This window comes from Balaenoptera borealis, assembly GCF_965194805.1.
Source record: "Balaenoptera borealis genome assembly, chromosome: 13".
NCBI classification, from domain to species: domain Eukaryota; kingdom Metazoa; phylum Chordata; class Mammalia; order Artiodactyla; family Balaenopteridae; genus Balaenoptera; species Balaenoptera borealis.
This window is the reverse complement of record NC_138870.1, coordinates 28,865,213-28,886,955: the sequence shown is the minus strand read 5'-3', so window position 1 is coordinate 28,886,955 and position 21,743 is coordinate 28,865,213. Positions and strand designations below refer to the sequence as shown.

The window sequence follows — 21,743 nt, the reverse complement described above, 5'->3', positions numbered from 1 at the left end:
GTTTCCTGTAAATTCTTTGAACAGAATAAAGATAAGTTACTTAAATTAATTTTAAGCATTACATTGCATAATTGAGAAGAAAACCAGTTTTTTCTCCAAACAGCTTTTATTATGATTGGATTGTTAGTCATATGGCTAAATTCTTCCAGGAAAATTTTTAACTTATTTATTCAACAGTATTTATAGAACACTTGTTATGTGCCAGGCATTTTTCTAGACATTTGATACACATTAGGGAACAAAACTCAAAATTCCCTACCTGCATTCTTGTGGAGAGGAACCAAACAACATAACTAAGTCAGTTACATGATGTTTTAGAAGATAATAAATTCTGTAGAAAATAATAGTGTAAAATAAAGGGGTTGGTGGGTCTGAATGAGGAGATGGAAGGGTGGTCCATGCGGGTGTTTGGGGAGAACTTTCCTTGTGGAGGAGGCAACCACTGCAGACGTCCTGAAGGTGGAATCTGCCTTTTGTGTCCCAACCACAGCAAGGAAGCCAGTGTAGGTGTAGCAGAGAGAGCCAGGTGGAGAATGCTAGGAGAAAAATCAGAGAGGTAGTAGGACCCAAACCACTTTTGGCTTTTACTCTGAGTAACATGGGAAGCCACCAGAGAGTTTTTAATCAGAAGAGTGCCATGATCTAACTTGTTTTGAAAGGATTACTCTGTTGTTTTGAGTATAAACATTGAAGGAGGCAAAAGGATAGAAGCAGAAAGACCACTATGGAGGCTGTAATCCAGGCCAGAAGTGATGGTGGTTCAGACCAAGGAGATGGTAGTTAATGATGGATATATATATCTATATCCTGGCTGGATTCAGGATATACTTTGAAGATAGAACAAACAGACTATGACACATTAGCTTGGGCATATGAGTAAGAAAAGAGGAGTCAAGAATGACTGCATGTTTTGGCCTGAGCATCTGGAAAGATAAAATTGATAAACATGAGGCTGTGAATGGAGTGAGTTTGAGAGCCAAAAACAGGAGATATGGAACTGTTGTGTTTAAGGATGTTGTTAGAAATCTTAGTGGAAAAATTGAGTAGGCAACCAGATAATAACTCTGAAATTCTGGAGAGAATCTGTGAAACATGTGTAAACTTGGAGTCCACATAGAGATGGTGTTCAAAGCCAGAAGATAATATCTTCAGAGAGGTGAGTGTAGATAAGAAAGAGAAAACCAGAGATGAATCCCAGAAGTACTCCAATATTAAGACATCAGGAACAGCATTGTAGACTGAGAAGTCAAGACTAGTAAAGTAGAAGGAAAACCAGGAGGGTATAATCTGAAAGCCAAGTGAAGAGGGTATGTAAAAATCAGGAGTGATTAACTGTCAGGTAACTATTGTAAGGTCAAGTGGGGTGAGGACCATGGATTGACCGCTGAGTTTAGCAATGTCAGGGAGACATAATTGACATTTTCAAGAGCTATTATGTCAGAATTGGTATGTGAAAAACTAGTTAGAGTGAGTTGATATAGAATGGGAGAAGATAAATTGGATAGTGGATGTACTATCCTCAACTCTTTCAAGGAGTTTTGCTGCAGATGTGTTAGAGAAACAGCAGTACAGAGAGAGGAAGTAGAGTGAATGGAAGGTTCCTTTAAAATAGCAGAAATAACAGTATCCTCTTGTGCTGATGGTAATAATCCAGCAAAGAGGCAGAATTAATAATGCAGGAAGCAAAGAGGAGCAGTCTTGAAGGTGACATGAGAGAAAATGGGATTTAATATACAAGTGAAGGGGTTGGCTTTAGATAATAGCATGGGTAATTAATCATATCAGAAAGGTAAAGAATATGGATACAGATGTTGATAACAGGGTTGATGAGGTAGAAGGTTTCTGCTCTTTGCTTCAACTTCATTAGTGAAATAGGATGTAAGGTCATTAATTGAGATTGGGAATGAGGAAGGTGTTAGAGGTTTGAAGAAAGGTGAGAAGGTGTGAAACAGTCTTGTGAATCTAGGAGATTGAGAGGGAGAATGGTTTGCTGTTCAGTGTTAGTTAGTTAGTTTAGTTAGTTTAATGAGGAATGTGGTCATGAATTTAAAATGGAACATTGAGAGTTCTTTTATGTTTTTCTCTAGTTGTATTCACTTGCACATGTACAGGTGTAGAAATGATGGAAAGTTGAATTCAACCAGGACTGTGGTTTTGCCCTGCAACTAAGAAGGTAGAGAGCAACAAGAGAATTGGGAATGTATGTGTGAGAGTGGCTCTATTGATTAACAATGGAATTGAAACTGGATAAAGAGGGAAAAGTGATATCAAGGAACTAGGGATTATGAAATAGTGACAGAATCAATGTATTGGAGGTTCTTGTGAGTTGGAAAAGTTATTTGAATTGGAGTATAGGAGGGTGTGAGCTGGAAAGAGGTGTTGCTCAGAGAGAAGCATGCATGAAATTGGGGTTGTGGAGAGTTTGCAGCTAATAATAATGACAAAATCTGGCTATGCACATGGTAGTAACTGAGGTAAATAGAGAACATCATTGGAGGAGAGGAATTAAAAGAACCTAGAGGCCAAGTAGTTGGAAGAAACTTGTTCACTGCTAGGAATCAAAGCAAAAACATTGTCAAAGAGAGTTAGTGAACCAAGTTATTAAAATCACTTTAAAGGGAGTGATTTGAGTATTAGTAAATTACTAACAATAAGTGGTAATGGGGATATGATCTGTTGACTTGAGCTTTAGAGCCTGGAGTGGTGTATTCAGGGAGAATGATGTGAATGTGGTAATGAAGGACAAGAGGAATGGACAACTCCTTCACTTCTAGGGCCAGTGGAACAAGCATTATCACAAAAATATCAACCACCACATGAGAGGGGCACAGAGCAAACAGTGTCCTTGGAGAAGAATCAGGCTTCTACTGAGCAATAACGTGAGACGAACAGTTAAAGAAGAGATTAAAGATATAGAGGATTGTGCTGACATCAGACAATGAATTAATTTCAAAAATTCCTTGTGGTATATTATACAACTTAGTCTGCCTTCATGTATATAGTGCCCTGCATGGTATATGCTCAGATATTTTTGTGCTGAATGAGTCACTCTTGTCATTCTTTCAAACTGAATGGAAAAAATAGGAAACAAATAAAGATGAAAACTTTGTTTACCAGAAAATTAATTTAGTCTTATTATTTGAGCCTCCTTAGCTATAAAACAGGGTTACAACTTTTAATATATGGTGATAGTTTCCTATATAAATATCAATATTAAAACAAAGAGAGATGAACTCCTTGTAAACATATTGAATAAACAAATAAAACTCTGCTAAATATATTTTTGCTTTTCACCTCTTATTTCTCAAGCAGTACCTAAGATAAATTTAATAGTAAAGACACTGCAAGTAAGAGTAGGAGGATATAGGTTTCCCACTTAAGGAAAAAAGAACTGCTGTGGCTGAGAAGTGAGAGTCAGAGGGAATCCGTTGTCCAGGGTGGTAGTCCAGGACATGCTCACACAAGAATGACTTTGTGCCAACTCCATATCCCCAAACAGGAAACCTAGATTTGAGATTGTCAGAACCAGAGAGTTCATTATGGCATTTGCCCTTCAGCTCCATGTGTCCTAAACTCTAATGATAATTATTAGCAGTATGAAAAATAGTAAGTTTCAAAGTTATCTGTAATATCTCATTTAACCTTCACAACTATGAAAGGACGGTTTTATGGATGAGGAAAGTAAACATCAAAAAAGTGAAGTGACTTGCCCAAAGTTGCTGTTACTCCATAGGGAGGCTGGGACCAAACTATAGTCTGATTTCAGTCCAGCATTTTTTTAATCTCATCTCAATGTAATGCTCTTCAAGTGCTTTCTCCTGGGTAGTGTGGAAAAATTGGCACGGTTTCCAGTGAGATTCCAGGACTCTACTCACACATTAACCAAAGCAGCTCTGTCCGTACGTGTTGAACTTCTGGTCTCTGATTTTGTTTGAAAGAAAGGATCTGTTGGTGAAAAAAATATTTGAAAATTACCATATTAATACATTTTATTCCTATGGCATCAGATAATATTGACTATATCTAGTAGTTACTCTCAGATGTTTCAGGGTGGGAAAAGTTTTTCCTTCTCCATCTGGAAGAGTACTTATGTGGTGCCTTCCTAGGTTTGAAGGGTAAGAGTGGGGTCAGTAACAGTCAAATGGCCTGTACTTTAATTGGTTGGTGTTTGTGTGAGACTAAATAGACACTTACCACTGTCATTCCAAAAGAGAAAAAAAATTCAAGAAGATAAAGAGGATCTGTGTTGTCATGGCAATAGTTTAACATTGTAATAATTAAAGCTTCTCTTAATTGACTAGCTAAACTGTGACTTAGAACATGAACTATTTACTCCATAATTAGGGCACTGGCTTACTAGAACAAAAATGTTACTACGTTTTGATTCTTGTTAGAAGGGGCTTTACAGCTGCCCAATTATATTCAGTGGCATCAGAAATAAATTATTGATTTTTTTAGGGAGAGGATAGAAGCTTAAATTTTATTATGTTGAAAAACATAAGGGAGGTGAAATTATGGATCAATTTATAAAAAATAAGGAATTAATTTCTTGGGGGCTTTTTGCTCACAAAAATAAAAATATAATTTAAAATTGTTGCATAAGTGAAAGTGATTTTGGCAGAAATATTAGATTGTTTAGTAAAATATTCTAAATCTCTTAAGAATATTGAATATATTAACTGGATTATACTAGACCTCTTTAATAATTCACAACAACACATAATACCTGTATTCCTTTTTAAATTCTTATTATTTCTTAAATGCTCCCTGATGGTTCCCTGACCCTAATTTAAGCCCCTGATCTTGTATATCTGGAATAGATTCAGGATCAAAATACATTTCATAGCATGTTCAATGCATTAAAATGGAATCAATCTGGAGATCAATCTGAGGAAACAGATCACTTCAAGTTTTAAGTAACTTAGTAAAGACTTTTACATATATACTCACTTAGATACTGAAACTAAAATATTGGGTCTTAAATTCAGTATAGTTTTAATTAGGAGCTTATTCCCTCATCTGAGATAAAGTTATCCTAGTTTGTTTCTTTATATAGAAATAATTTTTCAATTATGATCAAGTGGAAAAAGGTATAACAACAAGCGTAAAGGATTTTGAAGTAAGTGCTGGAGAGACATTGAATTTAAGAGAGAGATGAAAGAAGGAAAGCCAAGCTGAAGGCTACTGTAGAAAGCAAAGTATGAGATGATGAGGATATGGACCAAATAACAATGGAAATAGAGCAGAATGGACAATTATATGAGATGTCTCAAAGCAAAAAATCAACAGGACTTAGAAAATTAAGCAAATCCCATGAAATAAAGGAAAAGTGATTCAAACAAGCATACTGCAGGATTCCAAGCATTAAGTGACTGATAAAAATGTTAGAGCTATTGTCAGAGATTGTGGAAGAGTGAACTGGTTTGAAAGCAAAATAGAGAAAATAATGAGTTTGCTTGAGTTTGGGGCAAAATTAGGACAATTGTTTAGAAATCCCCCTTCAAGACAAAGAGATATGGAACTAGAATTTTGTCTATCTGAGATATATCTAGGGAATCACCAGGTTAAAGGTAGTAATTATAGCCCCAAAACTGATTATTAGTCTGATGGAGTGACTGAGAAGAGAAAAGAACAAAATACCTGAACCAGACCTTGAGGAAACACATAAGTTGACATAGCTCACGCTATAAATCATGGAGAAAGTATAAGAGAAGCAGATCTTAATGCTAGTCACATTTATGATCCATTAGTAAGCTGATATACCTAATGTTCTGGAAACGTTGGAGAGATAAATAGTAACAGTGAGTATAGGAAATTCAGTTTGAATTTTAAGAACTATTATTTAGCCCCAAACTCTAAAATTCTACAGTCTTTTAATCCTTAAGAGTTTCTGAAGCCCACTCCATGTTGAAAAAAGGAAAATGTACTCATTTTTTCTGTCATAACTATATATTCTTTTGAAAAGTACACATTCATTTAGTTATATTAAGTATTAGAAATAACACAGTGTAAGAATATGTGGACTTATGTTTTTTAATATTGTCATCACTAAAATGGGAAATTCATAAGACCAAAATATCCAGATGAAAAGAAACCAGCCATCTGAATGATTTGTTTACATAATGTTTACATCTAGATACACCCAGGTAACATTTTGTAGAATATTGAACTTTTTTGGTAATCATCTTTCTTTACAATTGTGTTTAAATGTTTTGTGCTTATTATGGTACATAAAAATACCAAAAGCTCATAAAAATGTACGTATGTGTGTTTTAGGTGTTTCTATAATTTTAGGAGAACTTTTCTTTGAATATTGCATTCCTGGTTTTTCAAAAATAACTCTGTGTGTGTGTGTGTGTGTGTGTGTATCCATCTGTTTATTACTGTAGATATAATGTTCCCATTATCCTGGGTGTGGGGGAGAGTTTATATGCCACTGTATATAACATTATCATCAAAATGATCTACTTAAATGATTTTGTGTGTATGTGTGTGTGTACAGACACAATTCCTTCAGAAGACACCTACCAAGGCAAATGCAGGTTTCCAGTGTTGATTTTGGCATGGGCACAGAACCCATTTTACAAAGAGGAGAAACAACAACCAGCATTGGGAGAATAAAACCAGAGCTCTACAAACAGAAATCAGTTGACTCTGAGGGCAACAAGAAAGAAGATGTCAAAACCTGTGGGAAGCTTAACTTCACCCTCCAGTATGATTATGAAAATGAACTTCTAGTTGTTAAAATTATCAAAGCCTTAGATCTCCCTGCTAAAGACTTCACAGGAACTTCTGACCCTTATGTGAAGATGTATCTTCTTCCAGATAGGAAAAAGAAATTTCAGACCCGTGTGCACAGAAAAACTTTAAATCCTGTGTTTGATGAAACTTTTCAGTTTCCTGTAGCATATGATCAACTAAGCAACCGAAAACTACATTTCGGTGTGTATGATTTTGACAGATTTTCTAGACATGACATGATTGGGGAAGTGATTTTTGATAATTTGTTTGAAGCCTCTGATCTCTCCAGGGAAGCCACAGTATGGAAAGATATTCATTGTGCTACCACAGTAAGTTATAATTCCACCAATGTATTCCTTTTTATTTGACCTGCAGTGATATATAAAACTAATTTTTACCCACATTAGTTCTACAAATTATGGAATTTATATCCTAAAGACCTGCAGAGTATGTGATTACATACATACATAATAATTCAAACACTTAACACTATGTAGGTAACATTAGTGATTGTATAAATAAAAAATCTTTTCCTTCAACATCTAACCTTTGTTTCTACACTTCCTGTTTGGGGAAATTCATTACTTCACTGTATTGGACATTTCTTGGAATTTGCCAAAAATAGTAGGCCTTTTCTCTTGTAAAATATTTATCTGTAACCTATTATCAGCACCCAATTTCCTCATAGTTATTATTGACTTTCATTATTTAAGATGATTTCGTTCCTCAGATTAAACCTAAAATGTACTTTGATGCCACTGGAAACTCCCTGATTTGGTCTAAAACAGCCCATTCCTTCAGGAGATTTTGTTGAATTGATATGATTATAGCATTTGAAATGCCGAATGATCAAGAAGTAATTGTTTACATTAGAACTTTTCATTACAAAATGCTTTTTTTGATTATAAAATAATTTAATATTGAAAATTTTAGAAACAGGGTAAAAAACATAAAATTAATCCATAATGCCATGAATTATATGTAAAAACTTGGCATATTGCTTTCTACTTTTTTTTCTATGAATGTTTTAAAATAATTAAGATCAAACTAAGTTTACATTTTTTCACACTCATTTTTTTCGTGCTATATATGTTTTAATACATGATGTTGAAATATATGATCCATTTTCCTAACCATTCTTTTATTGTGGGACATTTGAATTAGGCATAAATTTTGTTAGACTAAAAATTTGTTGCATTCTCTATACATAAATCTCTTTTTTATTCAAGATTATTTGTCCAGAATAGAATTGGAGAAACAGAATTAGGGAACTGGTCTCTTTGGATGTTAGATTGCTAAATTTTTTTCATTTATTAGTTTTTAAATGAAGGCATTTAATTTTTTTACTACCAGGTTGTCTTAACATCTTTTGTCTAAGTTTTACCACAAATTATAAACTAGAAATGTTGAAGTTTTGGACAGTGACAGGGATTATTTAAAAAATAAGAAAACTGTTTTTTAATTCAAAATAGCTCCTTTTGTATTTTCCCCTTATTAATGTTTTACTAAGTACAACCAGTATTTAGGGTTATTAAATTTTCATTATAAATTATATGGATAAATTAAATAAAAATTTATACTGTCAGTTTATTACATTACATCATCAAAACATTTTTAGTTGTTAGGTTTTTATTTCATGGCCTCCACTGTGATAATCTATTAGGGAACAACCTGGATTATATTTTAAAGGCACATTGGGGCTCTTTTGATTTCATATTGTTTTTCACTTTATTACTTATATTCCTACAGGGATAAAAGTGGTGAAGAGTGAATTTTACTGTTTTAAATATATGACATCTTCTGTAGAATTCTACAAATGCAGATAATAATTAATTGTTACGTTATTTCTCTTGATTCACCAATCTTATATTAGTCCTTCATTCATTCAACAAATATTTGCTCATTGCCTACTCTGTGTTTGATGCACTGTAAGTACTAGGGATGCAACAAACGTTACCATAAAAACTGTTCTGTTAATATATTTGGGTTCAGGTAAGTAACCCCTAAATGAAGTCTAAAAATTTAACATAATTTTATAGGTGATTGACAGTGGATTATTTTTTTACATTCATAAGTTTTTGTATGTCATACTGGTCCTTAAAAAACAGTAAGAATTCCTTGTGGAATCTTCAATTTTTGACTGCTAATAGAACATAAACTGTTTTTTTGGTAAATATTAATGAATTCTTCAATTTTATTTTCAACTTTCCCATGTGCTTGAAGTATTAATTTTTTTATTTCTGCTGTAAAAATTACCACAAATGTAGTGTCTTAAAATAACACAAGTTTATCACCTCATACTTCTGTAGGTTAGAAGTCCAACATAGGTCTTATTGGACTAAAATCAAGGTATTGGCAGGGCTCTGTTCCTTTCTGGAGCCTCTAGGGGTGGTCCATTTCCTTGCCTTTTCCAGATTCTAGCAGTCACGGGCATTCCTTGGTTTAGATTTAGCCCACGTGAGCAATCTAGGAAAAGCTTCCCATCTCAAGGTTTATAATCTTAATTACATCTGCAAAGTCCTTTTTGCCATGTAGGTAGCATAGTTAGGTCAGGATATTAGGAAGCAGCCATCTTTAGGGATGCCTTTATTCTGCCTTCCACAGCATAGACATTTCCATTTCAGTATTCTGGATATGAAAGGAAGTATGCAGATAATAAAGTGTATTATTAAATTATTCTAGTCAAATGACATTTCTCTTTAACTGGAACACTGAGCCACACACTGTTCTAGATACCGTTTATGCCTTTTTTGTTGCGAAGATACTGATGAAACCTAAATTTCTTGACTACGGGACCAAAGTTCACAGTATACACCAGTATCATCTTTATGGTTAATGTAGTATTTAATTAAAACTTCTCTTAAGCTTTTGAAAAATTATTAAACAATTTTATATTCTCAGATTAACAAAAATGAAAAAAATAATGAGTTGAAATTTGCTTAAGAAACTGTCTTTTCCTACTCACACATCTTTAATTTTAAGTAATTTCACACAGAAATTATAGAGTGTTCTAGAAAGAAGGAGAAAGGAAAGAAAGTAATGTAGTCGTATGCCCTCACTAAATACTTGTTGAATAAATAACTTAGCATATTTGCATATAAGGTCAAGTGAAAGAATGTATGCTAGTACAAATCTCCCAGAAGAAAAAAAGAACAGTGCAATGATGTACCTTTTGATATGCTTGGTTATATTTGTTGACATTAACTACTTTCTGTAGGCAAAAATTATTCAGTGTGTAGCACAAATTAAAAATTATTCAGTGTGTAACACAATTTCATATGTAAAATAAACCAGAAATAATTTAAATTTATTGTTAAAAATCCTAAATGGTTGAAACAAGAGGCAAGTATCATGTATTTATAATTTTATTACCAATAAATTATTTCTATGCAAGAGGGATTAATATTTTTAACAGGAATTATCAGGGTTTTTTTGTTAATTTCAGGTTGAATGAAAAGAAAACAATAAAGGTGTGTCTTTATTCTGTGCAAAAAATTAGTTTTCACTTTAGAACTGTATATTACAAATATGGCAAGCCAGTCAGCTCTTCAACTAACAGAAGTATCTCCAACATAGGGAAAAATCACATTGGAGGACAGTGTGTACCCTATGCCTCTACTTCTGTAATGGGAAAGAGAAATATATATTCATATTCAGTTATATATTTAAAAAAGTTCTATATAAGAAGATATAAGAATTTAATAATAGTTGTTACCTATTGGCAAAAATAGTAGAAGCTGGATGAATATGGAGAAGGAATGATTTGCAACATATTGCTTTATATACATTTTATGCTTAAACTATGTGAGAATAATATTATTCAGATTTTAATTAACTTTCTTTCAAAAAGTCCTGTATAATAAGGACAAATGTATTTTGAATATATAAATGTAGTTTTCTTATACACACTCAAGAATCCATTGAAAGTTTACATAGGTAAGGAAAAACTTTCCTTCTTATGAACAGAACCACTTCATTTTGCATATTTATTTATTTACTCATCTATTCAAATAACATTTTTTTCAGCACCAACTATGTTCTAGACATTTAGGAATTCTCATGGAAGTGTGTGTGTGTGTGTGTGTGTGTGTGTGTGTGTGTGTGTGTGTGTGTGTGTAACCACATTGACCTGGTTTATAGCTATAAAATGTTTGAATCTATTATCTTCTAACTAAGGGTCTATCAAATATTATTTTTTTGAATATTTCTGTTTTGTAAATAAGTTCATTTATACTATTTTTTAGATCCCACTTGTCAGTGATAGCATATAATATTTGTCTTTCTCTGTGTGTTATTTCATTCTTTATTATGGCTAAGTATTATTCCTATTTCACTGTATGTGTATATATGTGTGTGTGTATATCTATCTATCTATATATATCACATCTTCTTTATCTATTCATCTGTTGATGGATATTTAGGTTGCTTCCATGTCTTGGCTATTGTAAATAGTGCCACTACAAACATTGAGGTGCATGTATCTCTTCAAATTAGAGCTTTCCTCTTTTCTGGATTTATGCCCAGGAGTGAGATTGCTGGATCATATGGTGACTCTATTTTTAGTTTTTTAAGGAAACTCCATACCGTTTTCCATAGTGGCTGCACGAATTTACATTCCCATCAACAGTGTAGGAAGATTCCCTTTTCTCCACACCCTCACCAGCATTTGTTTGTAGACATTTTAATAATGGCCATTCTGACAGATGTGACACGATACCTCGTTGTAGTTTTGATTTGCATTTCTCTGATAATTAGTGATATTGAGCATCTTTTCACATGCCTGTTGTCTTCTTTGTATGTCTTCTTTGGAGAAATGTCTATTTAGGTCTCCTGCACATTTTTTGAGTGGGTTGTTTTTTTTGTTTTTGTTTTTGAGTTGTATGAGCTGTTTGTATATTTTGGAAATTAAGCCCTTGTCAGTTGCATCTTTGCAAATATTTTCTCCCAGTACGTAGGTTGTCTTTTCATTTTGTTTATGGTTTCCTTTGCTGTGCAAAAGCTTATAAGTTTTATTAGGTCCCATTTGTTTATTTTTGCTTTTATTTCTATTGCATTGGGAGACTGACCTAAGAAAACATTGCTACAACTTATGTCAGAGAATGTTTTGCCTATGTTCTCTTCTAGGAGTTTTATGGTGTCATGTCTTACATTTAAGTCTTTGAGCCATTTTGAGTTCATTTTTGTGTATGATGTGGGGGAGTGTTCTAACTTCACTGATTTACGTGGGGCTGTCCAGCTTTCCCAATACCATTTGCTGAAGAGACTGTCTTTTCTCCACTGTATATTCTTGCCTCCTTTGTTGAAGATTGACCGTAGGCATGTGGGTTTATTTCTGGGCTCTCTATTCTGCTCCATTGATCTTTGTCTATTTTTGTGCCAATACCATGCTGTTCTGATTACTGTAGCTTTGTAGTATTGTCTGAAGTCTGGAAGGGTTATGCCTCCAGCTTTGTTCTTTTTCCTCAACATTGCTTTGGCAATTCTGGGTCTTTTGTGGTTCCATATAAATTTTAAGGTTGTTTGTCCCTCCCCTCTGGTAAGCACCAGTTTGTTCTTTGTATCTGTGAGTCTATTTCTGTTTTATTGTGTTTGTTTTGTTTTTTAGATTCCACATATGAGTGAAATTACATGGTATTTGTCTTTCTCTTTCTGATTTATTTCACTTAGCATAATACCCCCAAGTTCTATCCATATTATTGCAAATGACAAGATTTTATTCTTTTTCTATGACTGAGTAGTATTCCATTGTATACATATATACCACATCTTCTTTATCCATTTATCTATCAATGGAAACAGGTGGCTTCTATATCTTGGCTACTGTAAATAATGCTGCAATAAACATAGAGGTGCATATATATTTTCAAAAGAGTGTTTTTTTTTTTTTTCTTCAGACAAATACCCAGAAGTGTAATTGCTGGCCCATATGGTAGTTCTATTTTTTTCATTTTTTAAAGGAACCTCAACACTGTTTTCTATAGTGGTTGCCCCAAGTTACAATTTCCACCAGCATTGTATTCTCTTTTCTCCACATCCTCACCAAAAATTTTTTCTTGTCTTTTGATAATTGCCATTCTGACAAGTGTGAGGTGGTATCTCATTGTGGTTTTTGACTTGCATTTCCCTAATGATTAGTGATGTTGAACACCTTTACATGTGTTTATTGGCCATCAGTATATTTTCTTTTGAAAAATGTCTATTCATGTCCTCTTCCCATTTTTTAATCAGGTTGTTTGCTTTTTCAATATTGGGTTGTATGAGTTCTTTGTATATTTTGGCTATTAACGCCTTATCACATATATGATTTGCAAATATCTTCTCCCACTCAGTAGGCAGCCTTTTTGTTTTGTTGATAGTTTCCTTCCCTCTGCAAAAGCTTTTTTAGTTTGATCTAGTCCCATTGGTTTATTTATGCTTTTGGTTTCCTTGCCTGAGGAGACACATCCAAAAAAATATTGCTAAACCAATATCAAAGAAGTTACTGCCTGTTTTCTTCTAGGAATTGTATAGTGTTGTTTTTTACATTTAGGTCTTTAATCCATTTGGAGTTTATTTCTTTATATTGTGTGAGAGAGTAGTCAGTTTGATTCTTTTGAATGTAGCTGTCCAGGTTTCCAACACCATTTATTGAAGAAGCTTTTTCCCATTGTATTTTCTTGCCTCCTTTGATGTAGATTAATTGCCTAGCTAAGTGTAAATTCATTTCTGAACTCTCTATTCTGTTCCATTGATTGTTTTTGTGCCAGTACCATACTGTTTTGATTACTGTAGCTTTGTAGAATAGTTTGAAGTCAGGGAGCATGATACCTCCAGCTTTGTTCTTCTTTCCCAAAATTGCTTTGGCTATTCAAGGTTTTTTGTGGTTCCATACAAATTTTAGTGTTATTAGTCCTAGCTCTGTGAAAAATGCCATTGGTATTTTCATAGGTATTGCACTGAGTGTGTAGATTGCTTTGGGTAGTATGGACATATTAATTGTATTGATTCATCCAATTCATGAGCACAGTATATTTTTCCATTTATTTGTATTGTCTTCAATTTCTTTCCTCAAAGTCTTGGAATTTTCAGAGTAAAGGTCTTTCACCTTCTTGGTTAAATTTATTCCTAGATATTTTATCCTTTTTGATGCAGTTTTAAATGGGATGTTTTTCTTTATTTCTCTTTCTGACAGTTTGTTATTAGTGTATAAAATGCAACAGATTTCTGTATATTAGTTTTTTATCCTTCAATGTTACTGAATTCTTTTATCAGTCCTACTACCTTGTTGGTGGAGTCTTTGACACTATATATAGTGTCAGGTCATCTGAAAACAGTGACAGTTTTACTCCTTCCTTTCCAATTTGGATGACTTTTATTTCTTTTTCTTGACTAATTATTGTGGCTAGAAGTTCCAGTACTATGTTGCATAAAAGTGGCAAGAATGGGCATCTTTGTCTTGTTCCTGATCTTAAAGGAAATGCTTTCAACTTTTCACCATTGAGTATGATATTATCTATGGGTTTATCATATATGTGCTTTAGTATGTTGATGTATACTCCTTCTAGGCCCACTTTGATGAGAGTTTTTATCATAAATTAATGTTGAATTTTATCAAATGGTTTTTCAGCATCTATTGAGATGATCATATGATTTTTATCCTTTGTTTTGTTAATATGTTGTATCACATTGATTGATTTGTGTATATTGTACCATCCTTGCATCCCCGGAATGAATCCAACTTGATCATTCTCTCTTTATCTTTAATTTTTGCCATTTTAATTATAATATGCCTTGGTGTGGATATCTTTAGGTTCATCTTGTTTGGGACTGTCAGTGTTTCCTATACCTGGATGTGCACAGGTTAGGGAAGTTTTCAACCATTATTTCTTCAAATACATTTTCCGTCTCTTTGTCTTTCTCTCCCTTTTCTGGGAACTCTGTAAATATTATAATGCTTGATTTTTATCCTAGAGGTAAGGTCCCCTAAACTCTCCTCATTTAAAAAAGAAAATCCTTTCTTCTATTTGCTGTTTTGATTGGGTGATTTTACTATTCTTTTAGATTGCTTGTTTTTCTTTGTCATATAATCTGCTGTTGATTTCCTCTAGTGTATTTTTATTTCAGTTATTGTACTCTTCATTTCTGATTGATTCATTATTATATTTTCTAAGTCTTTGTGAAGTTCTCGCTGAATTTTTCCATTCTTTTCCTGAGTTGAGTGGGCATTCTTGTGACTGTTTCTATGAACTCTTTCAGTTAAATTACTTGTTCCCATTTCATTAGGGTTTTTTTCTGGGGTTTTATTTTGTTCTTTTGTTTAGAACATATTCTTCTGTCTCCTCATTTTGTTTGACTTTAGTTTTTGTTTCTATGAATTAGGCAAAACAGCTAATTCTCTACAGTCTTGATGGAGTTGCCTGTGTGGCTGAATCTCCTGTGTAGATTGCTTGTGCCTAGTGGCTTTGGCAGGCTGGCTGGAGTGGGAGCAGTCCAGGCCAAGTGTGGTTTCTGGGTAGTGCTGTGCCTGAGGCCACCTTGGTGGGGCACTGAAGCTGGTTTGGGCCAGTCTGGAGGGCAGTACTTTGGGAGTGCTACACTGGATGTCACCTTGGCAGGATGGCTGGGGCTGGTACTGGAGTGGGCATGGGCTGGGAGGAGTCCCAGAGGGACTCAAATAGTGGTGAGTCCCTGGTACCTCTGACCCCAGAGAGGGGTCCAGTAGTGTCCTGCTCATTTGGCAGAATCTCTAGGATTAGTAAATGGATTTTCTTCTCATATAGTTTAGATGCTCTTTAAACTGCCATTTTTTTCATGGTATCCCAGAGCAGATGAGTCTGTGCCCGGGCCCCTCAGCAATATCCCTCCCTACTGCAGGTTACTGCAATGAGAGTGTGGTGCCCATGGATACCATGTCTCTGTCTTTTCTACCCATTTCTATATGGTCCTTCTATGTTCAGTAGCTGTTCAATCAGTCCTCAGGTCTTCTGGAGGAAGTACTGTATATGTAAAGTGTAGATTCAGTATGTCTGTGGGAGAAGGTGAGCTAAGGGTCTTCTTATCCTGCCATTTTGCCCTTCACCCCAACACCTACTCAACTTTTAACAACAGACTGTTAAAAGGGACTTTGTCTCATAAATATTCCATATTCAATAAATCACCAAAGCCTAAGTTCTTTAGTGACTAGACTTCACTTCCTCTTAACTACAGCCAGAGACAGAGAAAGACAGAGAGAGATAGAGGCCCATGAATGATAGACAACCTACATGGCAATTGCACTCTTTACATTTAGAACAATGTAGGAATTTAAATTGGAAATTATGTAGATGCTATGAATACAGGCAAAAAAAAAAATCATCTTGCTTTTTAAACAACCTCAAATATTATGATTCAAAATTTAACTTTTAGATATGCTTTAACTTTGAACTTTTGTTTTGTGCAGCAGAATGCTGTAATGAATATTACAGGAATGTACTACTTAAACTGCTAATAAAAGGCTAATATAATCATTGTTGTGGACTCTGGAACAAACTGACCATGGCTTTGCATCCTTGCTGTGTCATTTATCTGTATGTCTTTGAGAAAGTTACTAGATCTCTCTAAGTCTTAACTATCTTATCTGCAAAATGGGGATTATGAGAAGGTGAACCATAGTTTGTTGAATAGACTAAATAGGTGCCTAGCATAAAGCCAGACATTTGCAAATGCTCAGTATACATTAGCGGCCAAGAAGTATAAACAGAATGATATCACAGGGATATGGTTTTGGTTGTTGTAGTTGACATATTAAACAGGAAAGAAGATCTTGGTGCTAAAAATGGCTATGTCCTATTATAATAGTGAAGGTAGTTTTAGGTGGTATGCTTTTCTATTTAGGTCGGAAAGTTTTGTGTGAGAGATAATTTAAATCTATTTAGTTACTGTATGCTGTGATTCAGTGAGTAGATACTATTTCTTCTTTTATGATATATATACTCATACTGATACCTAGCATGCCCCTCATCTCCCACCTGACTTGACTGTTCCTTTTCCACTGGGCACGTCTCCTCCTCTTTTTTCCCTCACCAACCTCTGCATGCACTTATAAAGTGTATCTTATAAAACCTCAAGAGTTAATGATCCTGGTTATCTTCTGTATGTTCCTTTCCAATATTCTTCACCCTGTTTGGTGCCTTAAGTGGCTGGCCTGTTTGTCTGCAAACTCTCTGCTCTCTGAGTTCTGGCAAGAACTGTTAGGACAGAAGGAGAATGACATTTGGATATGTATTCTCTTTAGATCTTTCTCTGAGAGATTGCCTCAGGATGGCAATGTCCTTTATCTGAGGGTACCGTTCCTCTCAAAGTAGGCTATTCTTATTACCACTTCTTTCTGAATTCAGGTAAATGTCCCCACCCCCTTGCCCTTTCAGACGTAGGGGTCATTACCACCTCTACTCTTACCCGCACCAGGGCACCACAGCATCTCTTGTGGTTTCCCTACTTCCTGCTCACATCACTGTAGATGGGCCCATCATTAAGTCCTCTGGAATTACTCTAATTTGTGTGTGTCGTTTGTTTCTTCTTGTATCCCTGAATGATACCACAAAGAAAGAAAATGATTCCTGATTACGAACAGTTTAATTTCCTGTAACCTTCTTAGACCATGCCATGTGTCTAAGATGTTTTGTGTGTTTATTACCTTAAGGGAAGCTAAATTAGTCCATTATATTCTTGATAATAAGACAAGGCCTTCAACCACAAAAAGAACCATTACATTGTTAAAATTTTCGAATCTTTTTCTTTTCTTTTTTTTAACATCATTATTGGAGTATAATTGCTTTACAATGTTGTATTAGTTTCTACTGTATAACAAAGTGAATTGGCTATATGTATACATATATACCCATATCCCCTCCCTCTTGAGTCTCTCTCCCACCCTCCTTATCTCACCTCTCTACGTGGTCACAAAGTATCAAGCTGATCTACCCGTGCAATGCAGCTGCTTCCCACTAGCTATCTATTTTACATTTGGTAGTGTATATATGTGAGTGCTTCTCTCTCACTTCGGCCCAGCTTACATTTCCCCCTCCCTGTGTCATCAAGTCCATTCTCTAGGTCTGCGTCTTTATTCCTGTCCTGCCCCTAGGTTCTTCAGAACCATTTTTTTTTTCTTTAGATTCCATATATATGTGTTAGAATACAGTATTTGTTTTTCTCTTTCTGACTTACTTCACTCTGTATGACAGACTCTAGGTCCATCCACCTCACTACAAATAACTCGGTTGTGTTTCCTCTTATGGCTGAGTAATATTCCATTGTATATATGTGCCACATCTTCTTTTACCATGCATCTGTCAATGGACACTTAGGTTGCTTCCATGTCCTGGTTATTGTAAATAGAGCTGCAATGAACATTGTGGTACATGTGTCCTTTTGAATTATGGTTTTCTCAGGGTATATGCCCAGTAGTGGGGTTGCTGGGTCGCATGGTAGTTCTATATTTAGTTTTTTAATAGACCTCCATACAGTTCTCCATAGTGGCTGTATCAATTTACATTCCCACCAACAATGCAAGAGGGTTCCCTTTTCTCTGCACCCTCGTCAGCATTTATTGTCTGTAGATTTTTGGATGATGGCCATTCTGATGGGTGTGAGGTGATACCTCATTACAGTTTTGATTTGCATTTCTAATGATTAGTGATGTTTAGCATCCTTTCCCGTGTTGGCAATCTGTATATCTTCTTTGGAGAAATGTCTCTTTAGGGCTTCTGCCCATTTTTGGATTGGGTTCTTTGTATTTTTGATATTGAGCTGCTTGTATATTTTGGAGATTAATCCTTTGTCAGTTGCTTCATTTACAAATATTTTCTCTCATTCTGAGGGTTGTCTTTTCATCTTGTTTATGGTTTCCTTTGCTGTGCAAAAGCTTTTAAGTTTCATTAGGTCCCATTTGTTTATTTTTGTTTTTATTTCCATTTCTCTAAGAGGTGGGTCAAAAAGGATCTTGCTGTGATTTATGTCATAGAGTGTTCTGCCTATGTTTTCCTCTAAGAGTTTGATAGTGTCTGGCCTTACATTTAGGTCTTTAAACCATTTTGAGTTTATTTTTGTGTGTAGTGTTAGGGAGTGTTCTAATTTCATTCTTTTACATATAGCTCTCCAGTTTTCCCAGCACCACTTATTGAAGAGGGTGTCTTTTCTCTATTGTATATTCTTGCCTCCTTTAACAAAGGTAAGGTGGCCACATGTGCATGGGTTTATCTCTGGGTTTTCTATTCTGTTCCATTGATCTATATTTCTGTTTTTGTGTCGGTACCATACTGTCTTGATTATTGTAGCTTTAGAGGTGAGTCTGAAGTCAGGGAGCCTGATTCCTCCAGCTCCATTATTCTTTCTCAAGATTGCTTTGGCTATTTGGGGTCTCTTGTGTTTCCATACAAATTGTAAAATTTTTTGTTCTAGTTTTGGGAAAAATGTCATTGGTAGCTTGACAGGGATTGCACTGAATCTGTAGTTTGCTTTGGATAGTATAGACATTTTCACAATATTGATTCTTCCAATCCAAGAACATGGTATATCTCTCCATCTGTTTTTATCATATTTAATTACTTTCATCAGTGTCTTATAGTTTTCTGCATACAGGTCTTTTGTCTCCTTACATAGGTTTATTCCTAGATATTTTATTCTTTTTGTTGCAGGGGTAAATGGGAGAGTTTCCTTAATTTCTCTTTCAGATTTTTCATCATTCGTGTATAGGAATGCAAGAGATTTCTGTGCATTAATTTTGTATCCTGCTACTTTACCAAACTCATTGATTAGCTCTAGTAGTTTTCTGGTATCATCTTTAGGATTCTCTATTTATAGTATCATGTAACCTGCAAACAGTGACAGCTTTACTTCTTTTCCAATTTGGATTCCTTTTATTTCTTTTTCTTCTCTGACTGCTGTGGCTAAAACTTCCAAAACTATGTTGAATAATAAGGGTGAGAGTGGGCATCTTTTTCTTGTTCCTGATCTTAGAGGAAATGGTTGCCGTTTTTCACCACTGAGAACGATGTTGGCTGTGGGTTTGTCATATATGACCTTTATTATGTTGAGGTAAGTTTCCTGTATGCCTACTTTCTGCAGGGTTTTTATCATAAATGGGTGTTGAATTTTGTCAGAAGTTTTATCTGCATCTATTGAGATTATCATACAGTTTGTATCCTTCAGTTTGTTATTATGGTGTACCATATTGATTGATTTGCATATACTGAAGAATCCTTGCATTCCTGGGAAAAACCCCAATTGATCATGGTGTATGATCCTGTTAATGTGCTGTTGGATTCTGTTTGCTAGTATTTTGTTGAGGATTTTTGCATCTATGTTCATGAGTAATATTTGTCTATAGTTTTCTTTTTTTGTGACATCTTTGTCTGGCTTTGGCATCACGGTGATGGTGGCATCGTAGAATGAGTTGGGGAGTGTTCCTCCCTCTGCTATATTTTGGAAGAATTAGAGAAGAATAGGTCATTGCTCTTCTCTAAATGTTTGATAGAATTCACCCATGAAGCCATCTGATCCTGGGCTTTTGTTTGTTGGAAGATTTTTTCTCACAGTTTCAATTTCAGTGCTTGGGTTTGGTCTGTTTGTATTTTCTAATTCTTCCTGGTTCAGTCTCGGCAGGTTGTGCATTTCTAAGAATTTGTCCATTTCTTCCAGGTTGTGCATTTTGTTGGCATATATTTTCTTGTAGTAATCTCTCATGATCCTTTGTATTTCTGTAGTGTCAGCTGTTACTTCTATTTTTCATTTCTAATTTTATTGATTTGCGTCTTCACCCTTTTTTTCTTAATGAGTGTGGCTAACGGTTTATCAGTTTTGTTTATCTTCTCAAAGAACCAGATTTTAGTTTTATTGATCTTTCCTATTGTTTCCTTCATTTCTTTTTCATTTATTTCTGACCTGATCTTGATGATTTCTTTCCTTCTGCTAACTTGGGGTTTTTTATGTTCTTTCCCTAATTGCTTTAGGTGTAAGGTTAGGTTGTTTATTTGAGATGTTTCTTGTTTCTTGAGGTAGGATTGTATTGCCATAAACTTCCCTTTTAGAACAGCTTTTGCTGCATCCCATAGGTTTTGGGTTGTCGTGTTTTCATTGTCATTTGTTTCTAGGTATTTTTTGATTTCCTCTTTGATTTCTTCAGTGATTTCTTGGTTATTTAGTAGTGTATTGTTTAGCCTCCATGTTTTTGTATTTTTTACAGACTTTTCCCTGTAATTTAAATGTAGTCTCTTAGCATTGTGGTCGGAAAGATACTGATATGATTTCAATTTTCTTAAATTTACCAAGGCTTGATTTGTGACCCAAGATATGATCTATCCTGGAGAATGTTCCATGAGCATTTGAGAAGAAATTGTATTCTGTTGGTTTTGGATGGAATGTCGTATAAATATCAATTAAGTCCATCTTGTTTAATGTATCATTTAAATCTTGTGTTTCCTTATTTATTTTCATTTTGGATGATCTGTCCATTGGTGAATGTGGGGTGTTAAAATCCCCTTCTATGATTGTGTTACTGTCAATTTCCCCTTTTATGGCTGTTAGCATTTGCCTTATGTATTGAGGTGCTCCTATGTTGGGTGCATAAATATTTACAATTGTTATATCTTCTTCTTGGATCAATCCCTTGATCATTATATAGTGTCCTTCTTTGTCTCTTGTAATAGTCTTTGTTTTAAAGTCTATTTTGTCCAATATGAGAATTGCTACTCCAGCTTTCTTTTGATTTCCGTTTGCATGGTATATCTTTTTTCATCCCCTCATTTTCAGTCTGTATGTGTCCCTAGCTCTGAAGTGGGTTCCTTGTAGACAACATATATATGGGTCTTGTTTTTGTATCCACTCAGCCAGTGTATATCTTTTGGTTGGAGCATTTAATCCATTTATATTTAAGGTAGTTATCGATATGTATGTTCCTATTACCATTTTCTTAATTGTTTTGGGTTTGTTATTGTAGGTCTTTTCCTTCTCTTGTGTTTCCTGCCTAGAGAAGTTCCTTTACCATT

General features: G+C 34.7%; 1 protein-coding gene and 1 long non-coding RNA gene across 2 annotated transcripts in view; one reads left to right on the top strand and one right to left on the bottom strand.

Annotated features, from left to right (window-relative positions):
* Positions 1-21,743, bottom strand: part of LOC309610004 — a 263,329-nt gene that overhangs the window by 172,309 nt on the left and 69,277 nt on the right. The gene's annotated exons all lie outside the window — the stretch shown is intronic.
* The window catches only part of SYT10 (synaptotagmin 10), an 88,119-nt gene that overhangs the window by 33,455 nt on the left and 32,921 nt on the right, over positions 1-21,743 (top strand). Inside the window, exon 3 of the mRNA XM_082352213.1 lies at positions 6,503-7,070. Coding sequence (XP_082208339.1) covers positions 6,503-7,070 — 568 coding nt within the window. The remainder of the gene's footprint in view (positions 1-6,502; positions 7,071-21,743) is intronic.